The sequence below is a fragment of the Bos indicus x Bos taurus genome, chromosome 5, assembly GCF_003369695.1.
Source record: "Bos indicus x Bos taurus breed Angus x Brahman F1 hybrid chromosome 5, Bos_hybrid_MaternalHap_v2.0, whole genome shotgun sequence".
Lineage (NCBI taxonomy): Eukaryota > Metazoa > Chordata > Mammalia > Artiodactyla > Bovidae > Bos > Bos indicus x Bos taurus.
In genome coordinates this window covers 63,501,001-63,522,599 of record NC_040080.1, presented here as the reverse complement: position 1 = coordinate 63,522,599, position 21,599 = coordinate 63,501,001, and the positions used below count along the sequence as shown (strand labels likewise).

General features: G+C 46.6%; 2 protein-coding genes, 1 long non-coding RNA gene and 2 other non-coding genes across 8 annotated transcripts in view; 4 read left to right on the top strand and 1 right to left on the bottom strand.

Annotated features, from left to right (window-relative positions):
• The first annotated feature begins 5,486 nt into the window (after positions 1 to 5,486).
• On the top strand, positions 5,487 to 10,887 carry ATP5F1B (ATP synthase F1 subunit beta). Its single transcript, XM_027542252.1, has 10 exons — positions 5,487 to 5,657; positions 6,123 to 6,305; positions 6,548 to 6,722; positions 7,239 to 7,360; positions 7,606 to 7,790; positions 8,293 to 8,451; positions 8,542 to 8,664; positions 9,280 to 9,492; positions 9,873 to 10,074; positions 10,623 to 10,887. Exons 1-10 carry the CDS (start codon positions 5,531 to 5,533, stop codon positions 10,718 to 10,720), a joined length of 1,587 nt encoding a protein of 528 aa, XP_027398053.1. The 5' UTR covers positions 5,487 to 5,530; the 3' UTR covers positions 10,721 to 10,887.
• LOC113893840 lies at positions 6,372 to 6,446 on the top strand. Its single transcript, XR_003511363.1, has one exon. It is a non-coding gene; the product is annotated as a small nucleolar RNA SNORD59 (small nucleolar RNA).
• On the top strand, positions 7,447 to 7,517 carry LOC113893841. The gene has a single exon (XR_003511364.1). It is a non-coding gene; the product is annotated as a small nucleolar RNA SNORD59 (small nucleolar RNA).
• A 320-nt stretch (positions 10,888 to 11,207) lies between the features above and the next one.
• Positions 11,208 to 14,195, bottom strand: LOC113892844. Its single transcript, XR_003511145.1, has 2 exons — positions 14,086 to 14,195; positions 11,208 to 12,183 (listed from the first exon to the last, which is right to left on the bottom strand). It is a non-coding gene; the product is annotated as an uncharacterized LOC113892844 (long non-coding RNA).
• BAZ2A (bromodomain adjacent to zinc finger domain 2A) overlaps positions 12,624 to 21,599 on the top strand; it is a 35,002-nt gene continuing 26,026 nt past the window's right edge. For 2 of the 4 annotated variants that reach the window (XM_027542248.1, XM_027542251.1), the window contains exons 1-2: positions 12,624 to 12,797; positions 17,508 to 17,591. The gene's annotated coding sequence lies outside the window, so the exon portion shown is untranslated. Of the gene's footprint in view, positions 12,798 to 14,009; positions 14,068 to 17,507; positions 17,592 to 18,083; positions 18,220 to 21,599 lie in introns of those variants that run through there. The other 2 variants (XM_027542250.1, XM_027542249.1) reach the window with 2 other exon arrangements.

Here is a 21,599-nt window from a genome sequence, read left to right as displayed (position 1 = left end):
TGGATTGATCCCTAGTCAAGGAACGAAGATGCCACATGCCACAAGGTGCAGCCAAAATAGAGATGTAGTTTTTGGTTTTTTTTAAGTGTCCTGGCTACCAGCATCAGTTTCACCTAGGAGCTTGTTAGATATATAAATCCTGGGCCCCCAAATCTTCCAAATCAGAAACAGCTGTAGGGTCTTAGGCCCTCTAGCTGGTTCTGATGTGTGGTAAAGCTTGACAACTTCCTTTAGATCTAAAACAGATTCTGAATAAGTTGGTTCTGCTAAGATGGCAACCCCATCCAGTATGACTGATGAAATTGTTCTGTGTCTGTCCATTGTCTGATAGAGTCAGTGCCAGCTGCAAAGAACTATTGGAAATGTGGCTAGTGTGACTAAAAACTGAATTAATTTAATTTTAACATGTAATCCCATATAGCTAGTGATTACCATAGTAGATAATGTAGATTTAGATGATTCTGGGGCTGGTGGTTCCTGGCCCACTCACTGCAAAAAGTTCAAATTCTTACTAACGATACGGGGAAATTCTTCCAAGAATGATGCAAAATCTACAAGGTACAAAGGAGAGATCTAGAAAAACATAGGTAATCCCTGCTGGTCCAGTGGTTAGGATCCTGTGTTCTCACTGCCAGGCACCTGGGTTCACTCCCTAGTGGAGGAACTAAGGTTTCCCATCCCACAAGTCCTGTGGCACAATCAAAAATAAAATTTTTTAAATTAAATGAACATAACTTTAAACCAACATTTTGTTTCTTGTAATTTTAAAGAAGCAATAGATGGTATACTCATGTTTATAAGATTTCCTTTTTTTCCTTCAATACTGCATGTAATAGCCATTTAAAACAATCCAAATAACCATTAATGGAGTAAGTTATTACACATTTCTGTGCCATAAGGTGTAGCTACAACCAAAAAGGTAAACTGACACAAAGTTCTCAAAAACATAAAGATCAGAAACCTTATGTTTTCTGAAGTGTGCCTCCACTGAAGTTTTTTTAAAAGACAAGAATATATGTTTTATGGACATGGGATGGAATGAAAGTGAATGCATAGATGCAAAATATTTTTTAATGCTTATTTCTGGGAATGAGATTTGGGTAGTGATGAAAGGATTTATCCTGATCCTGTGTGCTTACAATTTGTTCATGTATTAACTTGCATTAAAAAAAAAAAAAAATTGTGGTCTGACAAGAGAATATTAGATTTTTGAGGTACAACTTGAGTAGGATACTTAAGTGGAATGTCAGTTCAAAACTAATTGGAATTGAAAAGATTAAAAAACTCTGAAGCCAGGGAATTGATTGGATTATTTTTGAAATCACCCAACATGATCGTCAAAAAATATGGTAGAGACAAAGTACTGAATGAATATGGGACTTGGCCACTATGAATGGCAGTTGAAATGAGTTTGTAAGGAATTCCCTGGCAGTCCAGTGTTTGGGACTATCCTTTCACTGCTCTGCGTTCAATCCCTAGTTAGGGAACTAAGATTCTGAAAGCTGCTGCTCAGCCAAAAGAAAAGTTCATGGTAAACACAATTTTCACCTTAAGATGAAATTCGTAAGGTTTCCAGTCATAAATTGAGAGGTTAGTTAATTTGAAATTAACTTCAGGTTCAGTCTTTGTGATCTCTCTCATCCCATGGAAAGTAACTTGTATTTTACATGAAATACTACCTGGGCTATCTAGAAATCAAGAAAGTAACAAGACCAAAATATGTCAAAACTCTAAAATGTGCTGTGTTTAGTTGTATCTGACTCTTTGTGACCCCATGGGCTGTAGCCTGCCAGGCTCCTCTGTCCATGGGGATTCTCCAGGCACGAATACTGGAGTGGGCTGCCATGCCCTCCTCCAGGGGATCATACCAACCCAGGGATTGAACCCAGGTCGCCCACGTTGCAGGCAGATTCTTTACTGTTTGAGCCACCAGGGAAGCCAAAGAATACTGGCTGCTGCTGCTAAGTTGCTTCAGTCGTTTCCGACTCTGTGCGACCCCATAGATGGCAGCCCACCAGGCTCCCCTGTCCCTGGGATTCTCCAGGCAAGAACACCGGAGTGGGTTGCCATTTCCTTCTCCAATGCATGAAAGTGAAAAGTGAAAGTGAAGTCGCTCAATCGTGTCCAACTCTTCGGGACCCCATGGACTGCAGCCTACCAGGCTCCTCTGTCCATGGGATTTTCCAGGCAAGAGTACTGGAGTGGGGTGCCATGGCCTTCTCCAGAAGATTACTGGAGTGAGTAGCATATCCCTTCTCCAGCAGAACTTCACCCAGGAATCAAATGGGTCTCCTGCATTGCAGGCGGATTTTAGACAGTATTATAAATTGAGCAGGTTATCTAATTTCAGACAGCAAAGGAGTTAGAAAAACTAAAAATTTACGAACGAGCATAGTGGAGAAATAGCTTTATATATCCACCTCGGTAACATTAAGAGCATTTAGCGTTGCATTGTGATACAAAGATTTGTTTAATGTAACCCAACTGCCCAAGGGAGAAGACAATGGAATGGCAACCCACTCCAGTACTCTTGCCTGGAAAATCCCATGGACGGAGGAGCCTGGTGGGCTGCAATCCATGGGGTCGCGAAGGGTCAGACATGACTGAGTGACTTCACTTTCACTTTTCACTTTCATGCATTGGAGAAAGAAATGGCAACCCACTCCAGTGTTCTTGCCTGGAGAATCCCAGGGATGGCAGAGCCTGGTGGGCTGCCGTCTATGGGATCACACAGAGTTGGACACGACTTAAGTGACTTAGCAGCAGCAGCAGCAGCAACTGCCCAAAGAATAAAGTTTCCTGATAATATCCTAAATATGTAAAAACATTTCAAAAAGTGATGAGCCTCAGTTACCTGGAATTTTATGTTGAAATCTTTCCTTGGACACCTGGATTAAGTGAAGTGTCAGGTTAAATGTTTGATGGTTAATAAAAATTTTGGCCACAACCAAAAGTGATACAGAACCAAAGGATCTTAACACTAAGTCAATAGTAAGTAAAAATACTAGTCAACACAAATATGGTGCTGATTATGTGCCAGACATTTTTCTAAATGCTTCTTTCACATTTTAATCTATTTGATTTTTGAGACAACTCTATGAGATAATTCTCATCTCTTATAATGAGGAAGATGATATACAGAGATTTTAAACTTGCTCAATGATGTCTAGTAAGTGTAAAAAGATTTTAAACCCAGTCTGGTTCCAGGGGCAATACACTTTAAGTATCTTATCCTTTCTATAGAAACTTCAACTCTAATAGTTGAGAAAAGCAAGTGAAATGTATAGGTTCCTATTAAATGGGATGCTGCCCCGAGTAATCGGAAGAGCACAAGTTGCAAAACAAAACTGTATATCCTGCATGCAGCCCACTGAAATTCTTGACCCTGTATCACTGCAGAATGAATTCCTAGTTGCCAAACCCAACAAGTTCTTTTGAGCCCTTATTTTATAGCATAGTTATGTCATTGATAATATTGACCACTTTCTCCTTAATATTCTACTTGATTCTTGCATAGTGTATGTTCTTCAGTCTTCTCCTTATTCCTCTGCTATTTCCCAAGATGGTTTATTTTTTTCTACCTGCTCCATACACATTGCTGTTTTCTTGGGTTCTTTCCCTCTTACTAGGCAAGAGTACCTGTGTGGATGCTAAGTTGCTTTAGACGTGAACTTTTGGGACGCTATGGACTGTAATCCACCAGGTTCCTCTTTCCATGGGATTCTCCAGGCAAGAATACTGGAGTGGGTTGCCATGCCCTTCTTCAAGGAATCTTCCTGACCTAGGGATGCTACCCAGGTCTCTGGTCTGCTGCACTGGCAGGCAGGTTCTTTACTACTACTAGCGCCACCTGGGAAACCACAGGCACTTCAAATTAAACTTTCTCTAGTTCTCTTATGTTCCTGCTTTCTCCTTTTAAGTTCTTTGTAGTTCTTGCTACCAAACAGTAGAAAACCCAACTATCATGCAGAAAAATAAGAACTAATGTGTGCTGGTTGGAGAAAGTCTGGGGAAGTAGCTTCATGCTGACCTGCAGCCATGTTTGTCATTAGCCATGTTTGTTCTAATAGATTAGCAGCCATGTTTGTCATTAGCCATGTTTGTTCTAATAGATTAAGGGTTTCCTCCATCCAGCTCCCAAATACCTTAAAGTCAATACTACATTAAAGGATGTCCTATTTATTTTATGATTTTTCATAAATCATAAATGTGTTTTCATAAATGTGTTTTCATAAATCATAAATGTGTTCAAGGACCACACACTTACCTCTGCCCTGCTTCCACTCCCATCCAAGGCCCTGAGAACTGGTTCTTCTCTCTGTATTCATCTCTTTGCTAAGTCGCTTCAGTCCTGTCCGACTCTGTGCGACCCCAGAGATGACAGCCCACCAGGCTCCCCGGTCCCTGGGATTCTCCAGGCAAGAACACTGGAGTGGGTTGCCATTTCCTTCTCCAATGCATGAAAGTGAAAAGTGAAAGTGAAGTCGCTCAGTCGTGTCCAACTCTTCGGGACCCCATGGACTGCAGCCTACCAGGTTCCTCTGTCCATGGGATTTTCCAGGCAAGAGTACTGGAGTGGGGTGCCATTGCCTTCTCCATTCATCTCTTTACTCGCCTCTTTTTTCCCTTCCTCACCTGAAACCTTCCTCACCTGCAGTACCACAAAAGAAACATGCTGTGTAATACAAATATATAATGGAATAGTCTTCCTACTTTACCCTAGGAATTCTACGGATGTTTCCCAACAGGTCTGTCAACCTCTTCCACTTTAAAGGCAATTCCACCTACATTTCACATTTCTAGATGACCTAAATTTATCCCTTCCTCCATCTGTTTTACCCTGTACTAACCAAGACCTATCACACTTTATTGTATTTTTTGCTCATCTGTTTTTAAGTCTTATTTATCTTTGCCTCCTCAATGCCCAGCACACATTTTTTAAAAGACTGGTTTATATGAGTGTCTTTCATTGTAGCTTTAATTCTGTCCAGATTCCTGACCTGCTGAATTGTCTAAAAAATTCCAATCTCCCTGCTGCGGAAGAAAAACCGTTTGACTCTAGAGAAGACTCCTAACTAGCCCAGGTCAGTCAATGTTGCCTCATGAGGCTACCACTTCCATAAAACCGCCCTTGAGACTGTCACCTAGCTCAAGGTCCTATCTAAGGAGAGAGCCCAAGGACAGCCAAAGACAGCCCACCTGCTTCCGCACAGGAACTCGGCCCCTTTCCCAAACGCAGTTCCTCCAAGAGCTCTCTCCGACTGACATCCCTGTTGTCCAATTATGTTTCAAAGTTCTGAGGGTTGCACCGAGCCAGTCATTGTCCAATAAGAAAAGGAATTCAGATTAGCACGAATTTTGGCCAATGATTGAGAAGATGAGAGACTATTGGCCTATAGCAGCAGCGCCCAGAGTGATAAGCAGAAAAATTACCCAATGGCCGTGCCTACTGCAGAGTGGGTCTCGCCTCCAACTGCTGGCAGTTGGAGGCCAGACCGCTGCAGCGCTCAGTCTCCACCCGGGCTCCGCCATGTTGGGACTTGTGGGTCGTGTGGTTGCTGCCTCGGCCTCCGGGGCCTTGCGGGGACTCAGCCCTTCAGCGCCGCTACCGCAAGCCCAGCTTTTACTGCGGGCCGCTCCTGCAGCGCTCCAGCCTGGTAAGTGCCTTGCTCTAGCAGCTGGGTTCGCTTCTGTCGTCCCATGACCTTGAGCCTGGGGCCAATAGTTGCTCCGGCCTGAGGGATCTGTGGTGCTAGAAGGACGCCAGGGCTAGCGCCCTGCCCTCTAACGGCGGAAGAACAAGAACAGGGACAATGTAATTCCGTCTTATTTTGGAAGAGGGGCGCTGTGTGACGTAATAGTGCGAGCAGGTGCATTGACCTTCCCGTGAAATGGGGGCACTGCTCGCGCTCTCGAATAATGGAGTTTTGTGCATGAGGATGGGAAGATGGTGCAGGCTCGCGCTCCGTTTCCAGCGCGGCCCTCCCTCTGGACCCGCCTTCCGTGCAAGCGGAAGGGGGCCGGGCCTGGGCTGCGTTCACTAGTCCTTGTGAGTTAAGTCCGGGCGTCCGATGACCTTTAACTGTCCTAACCTCAACTTAAACATCTTTTTTGTCGGTTAGCCAGAGACTATGCCGCTCAAGCATCTCCATCGCCAAAGGCCGGCGCCACCACTGGGCGCATCGTGGCGGTCATTGGTGCAGTGGTGGACGTCCAGTTTGATGAGGGACTGCCTCCCATCCTAAATGCCCTGGAGGTGCAAGGCAGGGAGACCAGGCTGGTTTTGGAGGTGGCCCAGCATTTGGGTAAGTAGAATTTGTTAGGAATAGTAAAGATCTTGTTCGACCCAAATATCCCTCAAAACCAGGCTGTCTTCTATGATGATTTTATCAAAATGACTTTCGTTCTTCTGAGTTTGCTGAAGCCACATTTAGGTACTGAGAAGAAGTCTTGGTTGACTTAGTGTTTAATGCCAGCTACAACTTAATTAAATACCACGAAGCCAGTTTGTCCTTCTGTGTAATCCTGCAATGCTTATATCTGACAGGTGAGAGCACAGTAAGGACCATTGCTATGGATGGTACAGAAGGCTTGGTTAGAGGTCAGAAAGTCCTGGATTCTGGTGCACCAATCAGAATTCCTGTTGGCCCTGAGACCTTGGGTAGAATCATGAACGTCATTGGAGAACCTATTGATGAGAGGGGTCCCATCAAAACCAAGCAGTAAGTATTCCTGTTGTTGTATCTACACACAAAGGAACTTTTTCCTAGCAGTTTTATACATTAAGGTGGCACCATCTACTATAGCAGACTTTTTCTGCAGAGAATCCCTAAAATGCTGCTCTAGTCATTTCTTTAAACCACACAATGCAATTTCTTATGAAGAAAATGAATGATGCAGAAAATCTGATTATAAAAAAGAAAACTGAACTCCATAGGTTGATTATTTCAGTTCATCTTAATACCAGTGGTGTTTGTATTTCATATTGGTATGTGAAGAAGTGCTGTTTAGATTCTGTAAAAGGAAAACTTCATGACAGAGTTGTCAGGGAATGGGATTATTGCTTCCTGAGATAATGAAATTCCTTTTATTGGCAGAGTATTTGGGCTCGATGGTGGGTGGTAATTTGTCTAGAGTGTTATATAAAAGATGAGACTGAGTAAAGGGTTAGGCTTGAGAACTGAGAAGAACTTTTTAATAAGATGAATAGACACTGATCTTCTCATCTGCCTTTACAGATTTGCTGCTATTCATGCTGAGGCTCCTGAATTCGTGGAGATGAGTGTTGAACAAGAAATTCTGGTTACTGGTATTAAGGTTGTAGATCTGCTGGCTCCATATGCCAAGGGTGGCAAAATTGGTATGTTAAATGACAGGTAGATATTTTCCAAACCTAATGTGGGAAACAAATCCTACCATGTTATGAGTGGGTACTGAGATAACGTCCCTCACTGATGAGCAGCTTCTGACTTTCGTTCTTCTGAGTTTGCTGAAGCCAGATGCCATTTCTGAGAAGGGAAAAGATGGAAAGAAACAAAATTTTTTTTTGGAGTTTGCTTTTATGGAAATGAAATTCTTAATTTGTTTTTTCTCAACCTCATGTAGGGCTTTTTGGTGGTGCTGGAGTCGGCAAGACAGTACTGATCATGGAGTTAATCAACAATGTTGCCAAAGCCCATGGTGGTTACTCTGTGTTTGCTGGTGTTGGTGAAAGGACCCGTGAGGGCAATGACTTATACCATGAAATGATTGAGTCTGGTGTTATCAACTTAAAAGATGCTACCTCTAAGGTGAGCACTGAGCTGATGTCCGTGTAAGTAGTGTCAGGAAACTGTTGAAGTTGACTTGTTTTGTATTTTCATTTTATTGTCCTAGGACCTACAAAGGAAAGTTCTATCAGTATTTTCCCCTGTTTCTAATACACTCATGTACATTGCGTTTTCCTTTTTAATATTAGAAAACATTTCTTGGGTTTTTGTTTTTTTGATATATAGACCCATCATTTGAAAGCTAATTCTGGGGACATTAAACATGGTTCTTAATGTCTCAACCCTATTTTGTGCCTTTCACATATTTACAGTTTATTTCCTTCCTGCCAGAAGAATGCCTCAGTAGTAAAAGAACTTATCTTTTGTTTTGAACTGCAGCTCTAAAAGGAAAAGGAAATTTATGAACAAAAATCTAGACACCTGAGGAGGAGGGTTTTCTGGTAGTTTCTCTGATTTGGTGACCTTGGATAGATGACTTTCACACTCCTCTGCCAGGATTTCTGATTGTTTATAATTGCTGCAGGTAGCGCTGGTGTACGGTCAAATGAATGAACCACCTGGTGCTCGGGCCCGGGTTGCTCTGACTGGGCTGACTGTAGCTGAGTACTTCAGAGACCAAGAAGGTCAAGATGTGTTGCTGTTTATTGATAACATCTTTCGCTTCACCCAGGCTGGCTCAGAGGTAGGCTTGGGAGAATTTGGTTCATTTGACCTTTCTACGGAATGATGCGGATAAGGCTAGGGATATGGTTTTTCTTTTTTTTTTCCCCAGGTGTCTGCTTTATTGGGCAGAATCCCTTCTGCTGTGGGTTATCAGCCTACCCTGGCCACTGACATGGGTACCATGCAGGAAAGAATCACCACCACCAAAAAGGGATCTATCACCTCTGTACAGGTGAGAACAGTTAAATGGATGAAGGTCTAATTTGTGTAAAGGCATGTACAGAGGTATAAAATCTTGTTACTTTTTTAAGTAAGTACTGGAGCTTAATATTTAAAATTCTGTGTGTGCATGTTAAAGACGCTAAAAGATTAAGAAACCACTCATCTGAACTAATTGAAGGTGTATATGTAAATGTAGATCACAAAATAGTGGTTTCCAACCTGAAGAGAACTTTGAAGTGAGCTTTAAATATGTACTACACTGGCTACTACAATTTTCAAATATATGTAGATGGTATATATAGTAAAATGATCAAAAACTTTGTCTAAATTTTTTTAACTTTCATGATTCATTTTCCTGATATAGTAGGGCGAGTGTTTTGGTTTAGAGTTAAAAAGTGGGATGAAGAACAAAAGGAGTAACAATGAAAATTCTTCCATCACAGCTTGGAGGAACCAGATAATATGTAACCACTAATACTCTGCATTAGGAATGTAAGAGTCTCCTTTGGACTCTTGAATATTGAGAAGATAGAGTAACATAATGAGGAGGGGTCAGAAAGGGGGATGGTTTAAGTAGAATTACTTGGCTTCCTGCTGCTCTTAATGGGTTCTTGATTCACTTTAGGCTATCTATGTGCCTGCTGATGACTTGACGGATCCTGCCCCGGCCACTACCTTTGCCCATTTGGATGCTACCACTGTGTTGTCCCGTGCTATTGCTGAGCTGGGCATCTATCCAGCTGTGGATCCTTTGGACTCCACGTCTCGCATCATGGATCCCAACATTGTTGGCAGTGAGCATTATGATGTTGCCCGTGGGGTGCAAAAGATTCTGCAGGTGAGATCAGTGGCCATAAAGTCATAGAGGGAATTTGGGGACTATATTAGGACAAGATCTTCCTGGAAATTTGTGTGATTTGCTTTAGAGCAAGGAAAGAAGAGACTAGAATTCCTAGTGAGTGTTAATGAGGTCTCCTGAGTTTTCAGGTTTGGAGTTTTTTATAACAGCACCGGATAGATTCAGAGTAGGGGAAACAAGATACCAATCTTAGCTGAGGGCCCTCATGTAACTGATTTGTTTCAGTTAAGTGCAGTAAAGTGCTAAAATGCTCTATACAAAGCTCATTGTGAATATAAAGTTGTATTAACCCTTAAGTTTTGTCCAGATTTGAGGAATGTAAATATTTACTTGGCCTCTCTAATCTTGTTTTTTCATAGGACTACAAATCCCTCCAGGACATCATTGCTATCCTGGGTATGGATGAACTTTCTGAAGAAGATAAGTTAACTGTGTCTCGTGCACGGAAAATCCAGCGTTTCTTGTCTCAGCCATTCCAGGTGGCTGAGGTCTTTACTGGTCATTTGGGGAAGCTGGTACCCCTCAAGGAGACCATCAAAGGATTCCAGCAGATTTTGGCAGGTGAGATTTCCAGTATAAGGCTGAACATAAAGTGGCATAGAAGCTGAACTCCCTTAAATGCTGTGCTGTGTTCCTGTTCAAGGAACCATCAAGCAATATATATTGTGCCTAATTACATAATTTATATATGAAAATAAGTTATTCTCCGTCAATTTTCTTTGAAAATACCATCTGAGAGTGAGCCTTAGATTTAGTGAGTCTTAGTTTTCAGTGCCAGCTACTCTTCTAAGTGAATTATAACATCCTTATAAAGAAGGCATTATTATCCTATTTTACACATTAGGAAGCTTGAAGCGTGGAAAGTTTAACTGGCCCCATTATCATACAGCCAGAAAGAATTTGAACCTGAGTTATGTGACTCCAGACCATATATTCTTAATCTGTACTGTAGCATTTCTTGTAAATTGTGAGGCGAGTTTAAGAAAAGAACCTAAGATGACAGGATTTCATCACGTTCTGACTGGTGGCCTCAAGTGGTGAGGTATGTAACCACTGTAGAAGTTAATATCCTTCACTTCTCACCAGTTGGATTTTTTTTTTCCATATAGGTGAATATGACCATCTCCCAGAACAGGCCTTCTATATGGTGGGACCCATTGAAGAAGCTGTGGCAAAAGCTGATAAGTTGGCTGAAGAGCACTCATGAGGGGGTCCTTTTGGCAAATTAAGCACTCATCCTCCATGGTGTCCCTCTCCTCGCCCCTAATCCGGAAATCGCAGTTTTCTCTGTAGGCCACGTGAGGGCCTTGATTGAAGACATTGTGTTCTGTCTGAAGAATATTTAAGGTTTCCAATAAAATGTATATCCCTCAACATCTGTCTGTTTTTCTTGGTCCTGACAACACAGCCAGTACTGAAGTTTTTAATAGTATTTTAGAAAATGGGGTCATCCAAAAAGAAAAGCCATTGTCTTGCATTGTTGAATAGTTGAGTCTTGTGAAGGGGTTTCCTGGGAATGATGGGATCCTAATAGGGCCTCATTTTTGGCCCTTTTATGTCATTTTTCAAGTTGAGTTTTGCTTCTTAAATATGTAGTGCAGTCCTACTTTTTTAAAAAGCAAAAGAATTTTTAGAACATTTTGGGGAAAATGGGTTTAGAAATCACTGCTATTCTAAGAGAAGGCACAGATCAGTCAGTGAATTAAATTTTTTGGAAATGATGCATGTTCTGAGGGATTAAGACTGAGTCAAAAGGGCTGTCTTCTATTACCACCATTTTTTTCAGAAGGTGTCCCTGACTACTACCTCCTAACATATTCTGGGCAAGACTTGTATGTCTGATTCCTTGCGGCAATGCAGAATATAAAGTTCCTTAAGGCCTATTTTGAGGTTTGCTAAAATTCCTTAAGAAAATTGGGGAAAAAATGTTACAGGAAGAGTAATTTTCAGAGACTTCCCTGGTGGTCCAGCAGTTGACCCCTACCACTGTAGGGGGTGCAAGTTCTGTCCCAGGTTGGGGAACTAAGGTCCACATACCCTGTGGTGTGGCCAAAATAAATTGTTTTAAGAGGTAATTTTCAGGGTTGTTGGGCTTGAGTTTCTGAGCTAAATAATGGAATGTAGACAATCTTCCCTTCATTTTAGGCTTCATTTAGGCAAGGATTACAAGAACAGCCACCTAACAAGTGCCTGTTAAAGTGCAAGGTTGGATTTGGTGCCCCTTAGGTGTTCCCTTCGATATTTTTTTGTAGGCCCAGACCCAGACCCATCTGCCCTCTGGTGGTAGGACTGAAGGCTCTGCAAGAACTGATCTCACCATTTTGAAATCCATGAAGGCCATTTGCTGGGATATGGTTCTTTGCTAATGACTGTTTACATACCAGCTGGGGGTTTTGTCCTAAGGAGGAGGCTGAATCTATAAGCTCCACCCTGAGGCTTTCAAGTTGGGTAAAAGCAGGGCAGGATAAACTGAGATCCCAATTCAGAGGCCCCTGGGGGCTGAAGGTTGGGGAGGGGCCCTGGGAGAGGTGCCAGGGGTGGAGTAGGGGCCTTTAAGTTACCTCCCATCTGCCTCTGACGTCCTTGGCACCAGCCTGTCCTGTGTCGCGGTTTGGCCGGAAGGTGGAGCCCATGAGCCGCCTGTGCTCAGTAGTTTGCCTCTAGGAAAGCCTGGATTTGGGGAAATGCTGAGTTATGGGGGTGTGGGCACATCCTCTAGGTTTTGACTCTGGAATGGGTAAGAAGCTGACACAGAAGTCCCCGAGCTACGGGTCCACCCTCTCTGCTCTGTTTTCCCATGTTATCTAGATGCAGAAAGACCTAGGAACTGTGATTCTAAAGGTGGTTTCTCCCATACTTCTACCCCTCCCCCCACACATTTCTGTCTCTTAGCATTCATCGAGAACCTTCTCCTCACTAGCTGCAACTATTTATTTCCTTCCCCCTTCACCACTCCTGGTACCACGCCACTAGGGTGTCAACACAGATCTAACCTTCCTCCATATTTCTCCTGGTTCGGCCCTGTCCTCACCGCCTCCTCCCTCTCCACCCAGAGAAAGCCCCGCCCCTCCCTCCTCCCTCCCCACCCCAGTCTGTCACACAGGGACATCACCCTACAGCAGTTCAGGCTGTGGTTCGCAGGAAGCATACATTGGCTTTTTGATTCGTGCTAGTTCCCAGCTCATAGTTTGGGAGGATCTAACACCAGCCTGCACGTGAAGGGGGAACCAAGGACAGTGAGGAGCTGGTGGTCCCAGCCCTGGAGCCCTGCCAGCCTGACATGAGTAAGTATGAGGACCAGCCCCCGGGAAGGCCTGAGGGATGCCTACCTTCCTCCCTGGCTGACTCAGCAGGGGTGGGGCCTAACCTTTGCTCTTCTGGGGGGAGAAGGAGGGGAAACCAGACTATAGGGGCACAGGACTCAGCTGGTGAGGCTGCTGACCAAGGGATCGTCAGCGTTGGCAAGCACCAGCCTCAGGGAAGAGCCTGGACTGCCCCTTAAGTGGGGGCTTCCTCCCCGCCCCACTCCCGCCCCTTCAACCCCCCAGTCCCTTGTGCCTCCCCATTAAGCTGCTGGGATTCAAGAAATATTTTACAGCACTCATTGGTGGCCTCCCCTTTAAAGTAAAGCCCACTTCTGGTCACGTTGGAGAATTTTTAAGGTGCCTCTCCCTCTATTTTTTCCCAGGCCTTTTTAAGTCCCTGTCTTCTTTCCTCCCCCACCCCGACCCACCACCAGGTGGGGGCTGCACTGAGCAGCTGCTTCCTGTTGCCCCAGAGGTTGCTGCAAGGGTGGCGGTGGTTGGGGGAAAACTGAACTAGAATAAAGCCGATTCTCACGGTCCCACATCAGCTTCATCAGCGCAGCTACTGGCGGCCCCCCACGCTCCAGTCACTGAGAGACAGGGAGAGGCAAGACTGAGATTGAAAGGCCTAGGAGGTCTTTGCCCTCGTGGCTTCCTGATTCCAGAAGCTTTTACACTTGGGTAGTGCCGGGGGAAGGAGGCTGCGTCTCCCCGCAGCGGTAGGGCTTGAGCTTCCGAGGAGTTGAACCTGTTCACCTAGTAGGGCCGCTGTGCGTTACCCGCAGCAGGCTCGGCCGTGAGTTTCCTCTCGGACACCTCTCTATTCCTCCGGAGTCCTTGTGACTCTCACTGCCTTCCTGGCCCTCCTTTGTGAAGAGATCTCGGCCGGTGTCTCCCGGAGCGCGGGTAGAGCTATCCCAGGTCCTCCAGTTCTAACCCACCACCATCCCCCACTTCACCGCAGAAGTTTCTGTCTCTTCTTCCTGGGGATCTGTTCTCTTCCTCCATCTGGGATTCTTCCTGGTTCTGGCCCCTAGGAGACGCCAGCGGCTTCCCCCTCCCCCAGCGGATTCTTCGCGACAGCCCTACCCGAGCGCTTGTCCCTACCCCAGTAGCTCCTGCCCCTTTAAGTGCTACCTCCCCCCCCCCCGCCCCCCCGCCCCGCCGGCGGCCCAGGGCTGGGGGAGGAGGCGCCGCCGCCGCCCGGCTCGGCCACCTGCGCTGCCGCTACCGCCCGGCCCTGCTCCAGGTGAGGCCTGGCACCTACGTCCGGTCCCGGAGTCCCCCGGCGGGCCGCCCCTGCAGTCTTCTACCCGGGATCCGCGCTGCCCGGGACTCAGGATCTGATCCTCCCGCTGCGGGAGCTGCCCTTCCTCTCTCCCCCGCACTATCTACTCGCGCATTTCTCCCCTGTCCTCTGCGACCGGAATCCGGAGGCGTCTCACGCCTTTCGGCCAACCTCTCCCGGGTACCCCTCCTATTCTGGACCCAGGATCTCCCCCTCCCCCGCGCCTTCCTCGCCAGAAAAATCTCCCTTGGTCTGGATATCGCTTCCTCCCCTGTGGAACCATCGCTTTCCCACGCCATCCTAACCTCCAATGGGAGGGGGAATAACCGTCACCCCAACTCCTCTCCTTCCCCGTAGTAAGGAGGGTAGGGGTTATCATAGCCTAGAGTCACTTTCAGGCCCTGCTCCGTTTAGCCATTCAAGTTCAACTAACTCTCATCTAAAGCTTTCCTGAAGCCCTCACCATACGTCATTTCTCCGAGACTTAGGGGGTGCGATCTCAGCACCAACCCAGGTGGGAAGGGCCCTTCTAAGCTTGGGGTGGGCCAGTGGCGCCTAAGACAGCTCTTACCCCAGAGCCAGGGAATGGTGGGGGGTGGCCACCCAGAATCTTGTGATTCTGGGCTTAAGGGGCTGTTGGAGAACAGTGGATGAAGGGCTAGGACTAAGTCTCTAAGGGTGTTGGGGGTGGTGAGGAAGGCCTGGGAAGCCCGGCCTTTTCTATTCAGATGCAAAAGAAGTCCTGAGGAAATTAGGTCTTTCCCCATCCTCTTCTGAGACCAGTTTGGATAAGCTCCTTGGAGAGTTTGAAAGAAGACTGCTGAATCTGAGGGGACCATACCAATTTGGAGAGAAGAGGGATGAGGTCCTTTTGATGGCGAGAATCTGGCCTCCCCAAAATGCGGGGGGAGAAGACTGTTTTCCATTAACCTGGAGAGGAGAGTGGGACAGGTTGGAATGGTTAACAGGTTGAAGGCTATCTCCCCACTAGACCCTATTAACATATGAACCCTTCAGCCAGTGAGAGCGAGGGAGGTCTTTAATATTGATAATTATCCTATCTCCATTAGAGAATTCCCCTCTGTCCAAATCCAGCTGGGACCTTAGCTCTGCCCCTTTTCTTCTTGCCCTCCCCATTCCCCGCTGTCCCCAACACACTCCAGAATGAAGGGACAGGGTATCTGGATTTGAGTCATGTTTCACAGGCTGAGAGGGAGCTGGGTGGGGATGGGAGATGAAGGAGAGGGTGGTCAGCAGTGGTGGTTGGGGTTGAATTCCAGGAGTGCCTGGACGGGGAGAGGGAGAGGTAGAGGGATGTAAACGAATCCGCCGTCTCTTGCTTTCTGTCTCTTACCCCTCTGAGCTCCAGCCCTCTGGCTCCTCAGTGGAGCCATGCACTATGGCAGCTGACCCCAGTCAGGGTGGTACAGCAGGAACACAGGGAGGGTGAGAAAGGGAGAGCAGGTGCTAATTTCTCCCTCCCCATTCTCTTTATTACCCGCCCACTGGCCTGGCTTGTTAGAGATTCAGAATATTCTCTAGCTACTCTTCTCACAAGTTGCTGAAAAAAATGACCATTTGCCCCTTCCTGTTTCTAGTAGCTTCCTAAAGAGAGATGGGGTAGGAATCGTCCACATCTGATAGGACTGAGGAATGTCTGGGGATCTAAAGGGTCAGTCTGCCCTCTGTCATCTGGATGTGGGGGAGAAGCACAGCTGCTCTTTGGGGTGGCTTCTGGCAAGAAGGAAACACCCAGCTGTTGGCATATTGACACCCCAGCCTCATCCTTACTCAAAGAGCAAGGAAGACCTCTGATTAGAAGGGACGAGGAGGGGTCTCATTCAAGGAGGAGGGTGATTGTAGTCTTTCTGAATCAGATGGGAAAGAATGGATCCTGCCTCACTTTCTTTTCTAATCCCGAGTAGCCCTTTCCTATCCAACACCCTTCTTCCCAACGGCTCCTGGCTGGGATAGTCCTAGGGGTTGCCCTGGAGACTAGGCCTGAGGCTCGGAAGGGGTGGGGGCAGTCAGTGGGGCACAAGAGTAACCGGCTCTTCCGGAGAGGAGTGGAGCCAGCGGGTGGGTGTGTGTGGGTGGGGGGGGGGGGGGGAGGGGGCGTGGCTACACCCGTCTGACTGGAGCAGGCTCCTCCCCTGCCGCCCGCCTCCTACTGTCCTGCCCACTGATTGGGGGCGGGAGGTAGGAAGTTCGCCCTCATCTGCCCTGGAAAAGGAACAAGAGAAAAAGAAAAAGGATACCTAGCTCTCTCTCTTGTCCCTTTAGGAAGCCAGTTCCATGCCCTGAGCTCTCTTCTTCACTTGTCTTTATTTGGGGGATGGCGGAGGCATTCCTAGGCAGAAGTTTGCTGGGTCCTTCCTTTCACCAGAAGGGACCCTCCCTCTACCCTGAGTGTGATCCCTATTTACCCAGAGACTTGAAGTTAGTAGGCTTTTAGGGGTCTTGATTTTTTATTCAAGGTGACCCTATAAATTTGTTATTGAGTCGTGGAGGAGAAAAGGATTTTGATTTCTGTCTGCTCCTTCCTGCTGACAACCTATTTTTTTCAGGAGGAGAGACATCCTCCTAACCTCCTCAACCTGTCTCTGGCCTACACACTTTGAGCTTTGCTGAAGTTCACTTCCTTCTTAGCTTTTCTGAGCCATTTATTTGTTGTGGTGAATGAAGTCTGTCAAAACACAGGAAGAACTCACTTCTCTGTGGAGTAAGAAAATCCAATCTAGACTGATGGATTTGGTCCTGCCTTACTCTGGTCCCACCCAGTTTTCAGATCTTCTTCCTCCCCAGACTCCCAGAGGAAAAAAGTATTTGTTGACCCCCGCAACCTGCCAGAGTTTCATCATCCCCACTCTGAAACTGTTCCTCTTCCAGAGAATTCAGCCTGAGTTTTGCACAGTTAGGCAGTTGTTTGTAGAACTGCATTGCAATGAATTGAATAGGAATTATCTTGATGCCTGCAAAGTCTGTTGAGTTGCAAGGAAAAAAAAACCTGGTTTCTGGTCACATTTTATCCACTGTTTGACCTTGAATGAGTTGGTTACTCCCTTCAGGCCATAATTTCTTCATCTAACAAGAGAAGATTGAACTAGAAATTCTCTAAATTCTAACATCACATATGACATTGTTCTCCATTCTGGGCCTCTGCAATAGACATTTTAGGTGATAGCTAATCTCTAGTGCTCTACTAGATTTTTCCTTCCTTCTCTCAGAAGTTTTCACATATAGCGCTATCAGAAAAAGTACTGGAACTATATAAAAAGTGGTGATTTGGGGCACCTTATTTGCTGGTCAGTTTTCCTGTTACTCCCCTGTCCCTCTGACCAGATTTAGGCTAGACTCTGGCCTTCCCTTTCTCGTCTCAAGTTTCCTTTTCTTACCCACAGGAATCTTCCTGACCCTCAGGGTCCTGCTGATGTCGCCGGGAAATTGGTGATACAGGCAGGACCGGGCTGCCATCCACGGGGCAGGTGAGTGGGCAGCAGATGGAGCTTGCCTTCTTCCACCTCTTTACCAGGATTGCATTTTTTCTAACCTTTCCGCTTCTGCACTTCCACTTTTCCACTACTTATCATGGGAAATAGCTGCCCCCGAAATGATCTCCCTCTCCTATCTCCCGCCCCGCCCCCCCTTAGGGGACTGGCACATGTCTTCGTCCTAGAAATTTGGTGTAGTCTTTGAGGTTAACCTTGGGTTCAGGGCACGCCTTTCAGTATGCTCAACGTGATGCGGGACTACCGCCCACAATGAAACAGTGCAGAGGTAGCTTACGGGTAAGCTAGGGTGACGCCGCGGCGCTAGGACCCAGATCCGGGTCAGGGAGCCGGGATGCCCGGCGCTAGGACCCGGCGGCGAAAGGCGGCTCTCTTGCGACCGCAGCTTCCCCGCCCCCTCCGGCTTCGGCTCACTCCTCCCCCGCCGGCCATGTTGGCTCCGCTCGGGCCCCGCGGTTGAGCCGCGTCCCCCTCCCCCTTCCCGGACCCCAGACCCCCTCCCCCGCGTTCCCCTCCCCTCCTGGCGCCCGGAGCGCGGCCATGTGAACCGCCCGTCCCCCGGGGAGAGACAAGCCCCGAGCCTGGCTGGACGCCGCCGCCTCAGGTCTGTTGGGAATGTGGCTGGGGGCCTGAGGGGAGGGAGCCCCGCTTTCATCCCAGGTTTCCCTCAGGGAACGGAGGCTCTGGAACCGCCTACAGCCTTGCGGGGAAGTCGTGGGGAGAGACGCCGACTTTCTAGTTAGGACCCAGCCCTGGGCGGGGGTCTTTCCGCCCAGGGGGCTGGAAGGAAAAGGGGGCTGGCCGGCCTGATGTAGACCCGGGATGGGGCGGCGGGGGCGGGAGCGAGAGGAGCTGTGGAGGCTCCCGGCGACGGCGGAGGCTGCGAGGAGGAGGCGGAGAAGCCTCCTGGCTGGTGGAGATGACTCCTGTGGGGGACTCAGGGTGGAATCCCCGGGAGGGGCTCCACCTCTTCAGAAGGGGTGGGGATTACCCGAGTGCGAAGGGTAGGTGAGGGGGTTCCCTGGACGGGTTACACACTCCGTTTGTGGGGGTTGGGGCGTTTTGGCAACGGTGAGTGGAGGTTAAGGGCTTTCCAGGGGTCTCGGGGTGTCTCCTTGGCGGAGTGGAGGGGTGGGTGCACGTTCTCTTGAGCTTGGCGAGCAGGAGCGAGCCCTGCTGGAGTGAAGCTGTGCTTGGCTTGGGGCCCTCGAGTCCAGGGAGAATCCCCCACTCCAAGGATGGGGGTTGGTAGGGCCGGTGCTGAGGCGTCCGGATTTGAGCTGGGCTTAGGGGCCGGAGGGAAGAATAAAGAGGGAACCCTTAACAAGCGGGATCCCTCTCTAAGGGGATCCCCATTTCCGTGGCAGAAAAGATGATCCCGCATTATCCCTTTCTTTCCTGAGGTCCCCAGTTTTCAGGGGAAGGCAGTGCCATCAGCAGTCATCCTTTGTAGGATTTGTTGGAGTGAGAGATTTGCATCCTTCGGGGGGCGATGCGGGGGGATAGCTTCCACCTCCATCTGTACACAAACAGCCCCTCCCCCAAGCCTCCCGCAGGAAGTGGCCGGGAAATGGCAGCTGTGCGTTTGCTGCTGCGTCTCTTGTTGTTTTGAAATGTCCATTTTAATCAGATTTGGTTTCAATTTCTGAGGCCTTCAGGCAAGCTTGGATCCTGCCAACCATGTGGTCTGAGAGTCCTTTCTTTCGACTTTTTTTTTTTTTTTCCTTTTTAGTAAACTTAATTTGTCAACTGAAAGTAGTCACTGCGGTTGCCTCACTGATCCCAATCCCCCCTCCAAAGCATCTCTGTCTCCTTGTGTGGATTTTTTTCTCCTGAGCTAGAGGTCATAGAAAATCAAACTCACTCATTCACCAGCAGGGCTACACTTTCAGTACAAGTGATGCAAATTCCCTGAGTGTAAAGAGCAGCCAGGAAGACTTGGGATCTTTTGTGGCATGAGAGTGGCTTTTGGAGATGTGTATATGAATATTAAATATATTCTTACATATGACAGTTGCTGTATTGCAGACCACTTGAGCAAGTGAGCTTGTGAAGAAGTTAATTCTGAGATGTGGAAGAAGAGGAGGGAAGGGGGAAGATTTAATTGAGTGGGATTTATGTGTTGGGGTAGGACTGATTTGCAGAGTGAGGGTGGTGGGCTTGTTCCTCAGTGGTGATTCTAGCCTAAGAATAAGTCCCTGTTGGAAGCCTGCTAGTTAACATCAGGGATGGTTTACCTTCTGCAGAAACAACTCATTAGGAGAGTTAGTTATCATATGACTTACGCCTCAGTTCATAAAAGACATTCTCTCTTATTACCATTCATGGAGAGCGGTAACCTTTTCCCCTGTTCTATGCAAAGTCATGTGTCTGTGCGAAGATTTTCTTTTTCTCCCACCTGATAATCCCAGGAGATTTTTATTGCAGCGGACAGTGATGGACTCTGTACTATGCCCCCAGGCACTTAGTTAGACCCTGGATTTGGTTTGAGGTGAGTTGGCCACAGGATTTTATTTATATTTTGAGAGATGGAAGTATTGAGATCATTTGAACTACCCTGAAGATGGCTTAAGCCTAACATTTAAATAATCTTTTCAGTATTTTCCACCTGAATTGTAGATTCTTATATTAAAGGTCCAGGATAGGACCTGGTAGACATATATGATGATGTGACAGCGGCATCATCACTGTTAGGATAGCAGCATTGCTCTTTTTACTGGGGCTGTTGGAGTTGATATTCTGGAAACAGTAAAAACAAGTTCAGTGTCATTGTCCTTTTTTTTTGCCCCTCTGCTTGACTGGTTGGCTCCTTTGAGTTGCTTTCTGACAGGGTTGACTTGACACTGATTTTTAAGTTCCCCTTTCTTCAACCTTTGTTTACCTAGATTCGGGCCTGACAGAACAGTAAATTGGTTTTCCCTGTTGGAAATTAAAACAATAAAGGAAGGAGAAAGACTACTCCTGTTTCTTTGGACTCTTTAAGAGAAGTTGATTTTTGAGATAGCTGTGGCTTCATTCGATGTGATTGATCAGAAAACTGAATGAAGTAAAGCTTTCATGTCCTTTTTGTAAAATGGATGTATTTTTCTCTCAGAAGTGGATTTCTGAATATTGACTTTGTTGGTTTTTTTTTTTTTTTTAAGTCTCTCTGTAGAGGAGAAAATTTGAGATGTAGAGAGAACTATGTGGGCCGACCTCAGAGTCAGTCAGAAATCTAGAATGCCCTGCGAGGCTCATCTTGCAGTCTTGTGGTTCTGGAATTGGGTGTTGCCAAGGGAGAAGCAAAGCTTGTTAGGGTTACTGTGTCTTGCTCCTGTTGACCTTTCTTCTCACCTCTGAAGAGGTCTGCTATATTCTTTTACTAAAATAATAAAATAGTTAAAATAATGTGGAAGTTATTCCAATAACTGGTATGCTGCTCAGTCTTGTGTGAGATGTGTACAGTAAGGCAGTAATGTCAGAAATTTTATTTCCTATGACATAGAGTGACTTATAAAACTCTTGAGGATTTTGTGGGGCAAGTAATCTTCTGGATTTGTTTCTTAGGATATGAATGTTCTCATATACCTCATAGCCCAAGATTATACTTTCTCAGCATTGTTGCACATGGGTCAGAGGGACCATTTTTCACCATCTTGTTGTTTTTCATAATTCTGATCTATAAAATTATAAATTTATAAAACCTGCTTCACTAAACGGGATCTTTACCCTGCCTTCTCAGCTCAGGTGTTTTTTTGTTTGTTTGTTTGTTTTTTGAAGAAAGGGGTGAAGTCTGACTGTTAGAGCTGAAATTGAGAAACAGAGCTTGAAAGGGAAATAACCTTGTTACAGCCTCTGGAGTGTGGCTTTTAATGTCCTGCAATTTTAAAGGCATTTCCAGTTCTCTGGTGAAGTGACCAGAGCAGTGGCAGAAACCTAGCCTAGATTGTTGGTATGTGGTTCCTTTATTCAGTCACCAAAGATTTTAAAACCTGCTGTATACCT

Coding starts and splice junctions, on each gene's coding strand:
- ATP5F1B (XM_027542252.1), top strand. CDS start 5,531: ATGTTGGGACTTGTGGGTCGTGTGGTTGCTGCCTCGGCCTCCGGGGCC. Junction 7,361..7,605: donor TGCCAAGGGTGGCAAAATTG/GTATGTTAAATG, acceptor AACCTCATGTAG/GGCTTTTTGGTGGTGCTGGA. Junction 7,791..8,292: donor TAAAAGATGCTACCTCTAAG/GTGAGCACTGAG, acceptor TAATTGCTGCAG/GTAGCGCTGGTGTACGGTCA.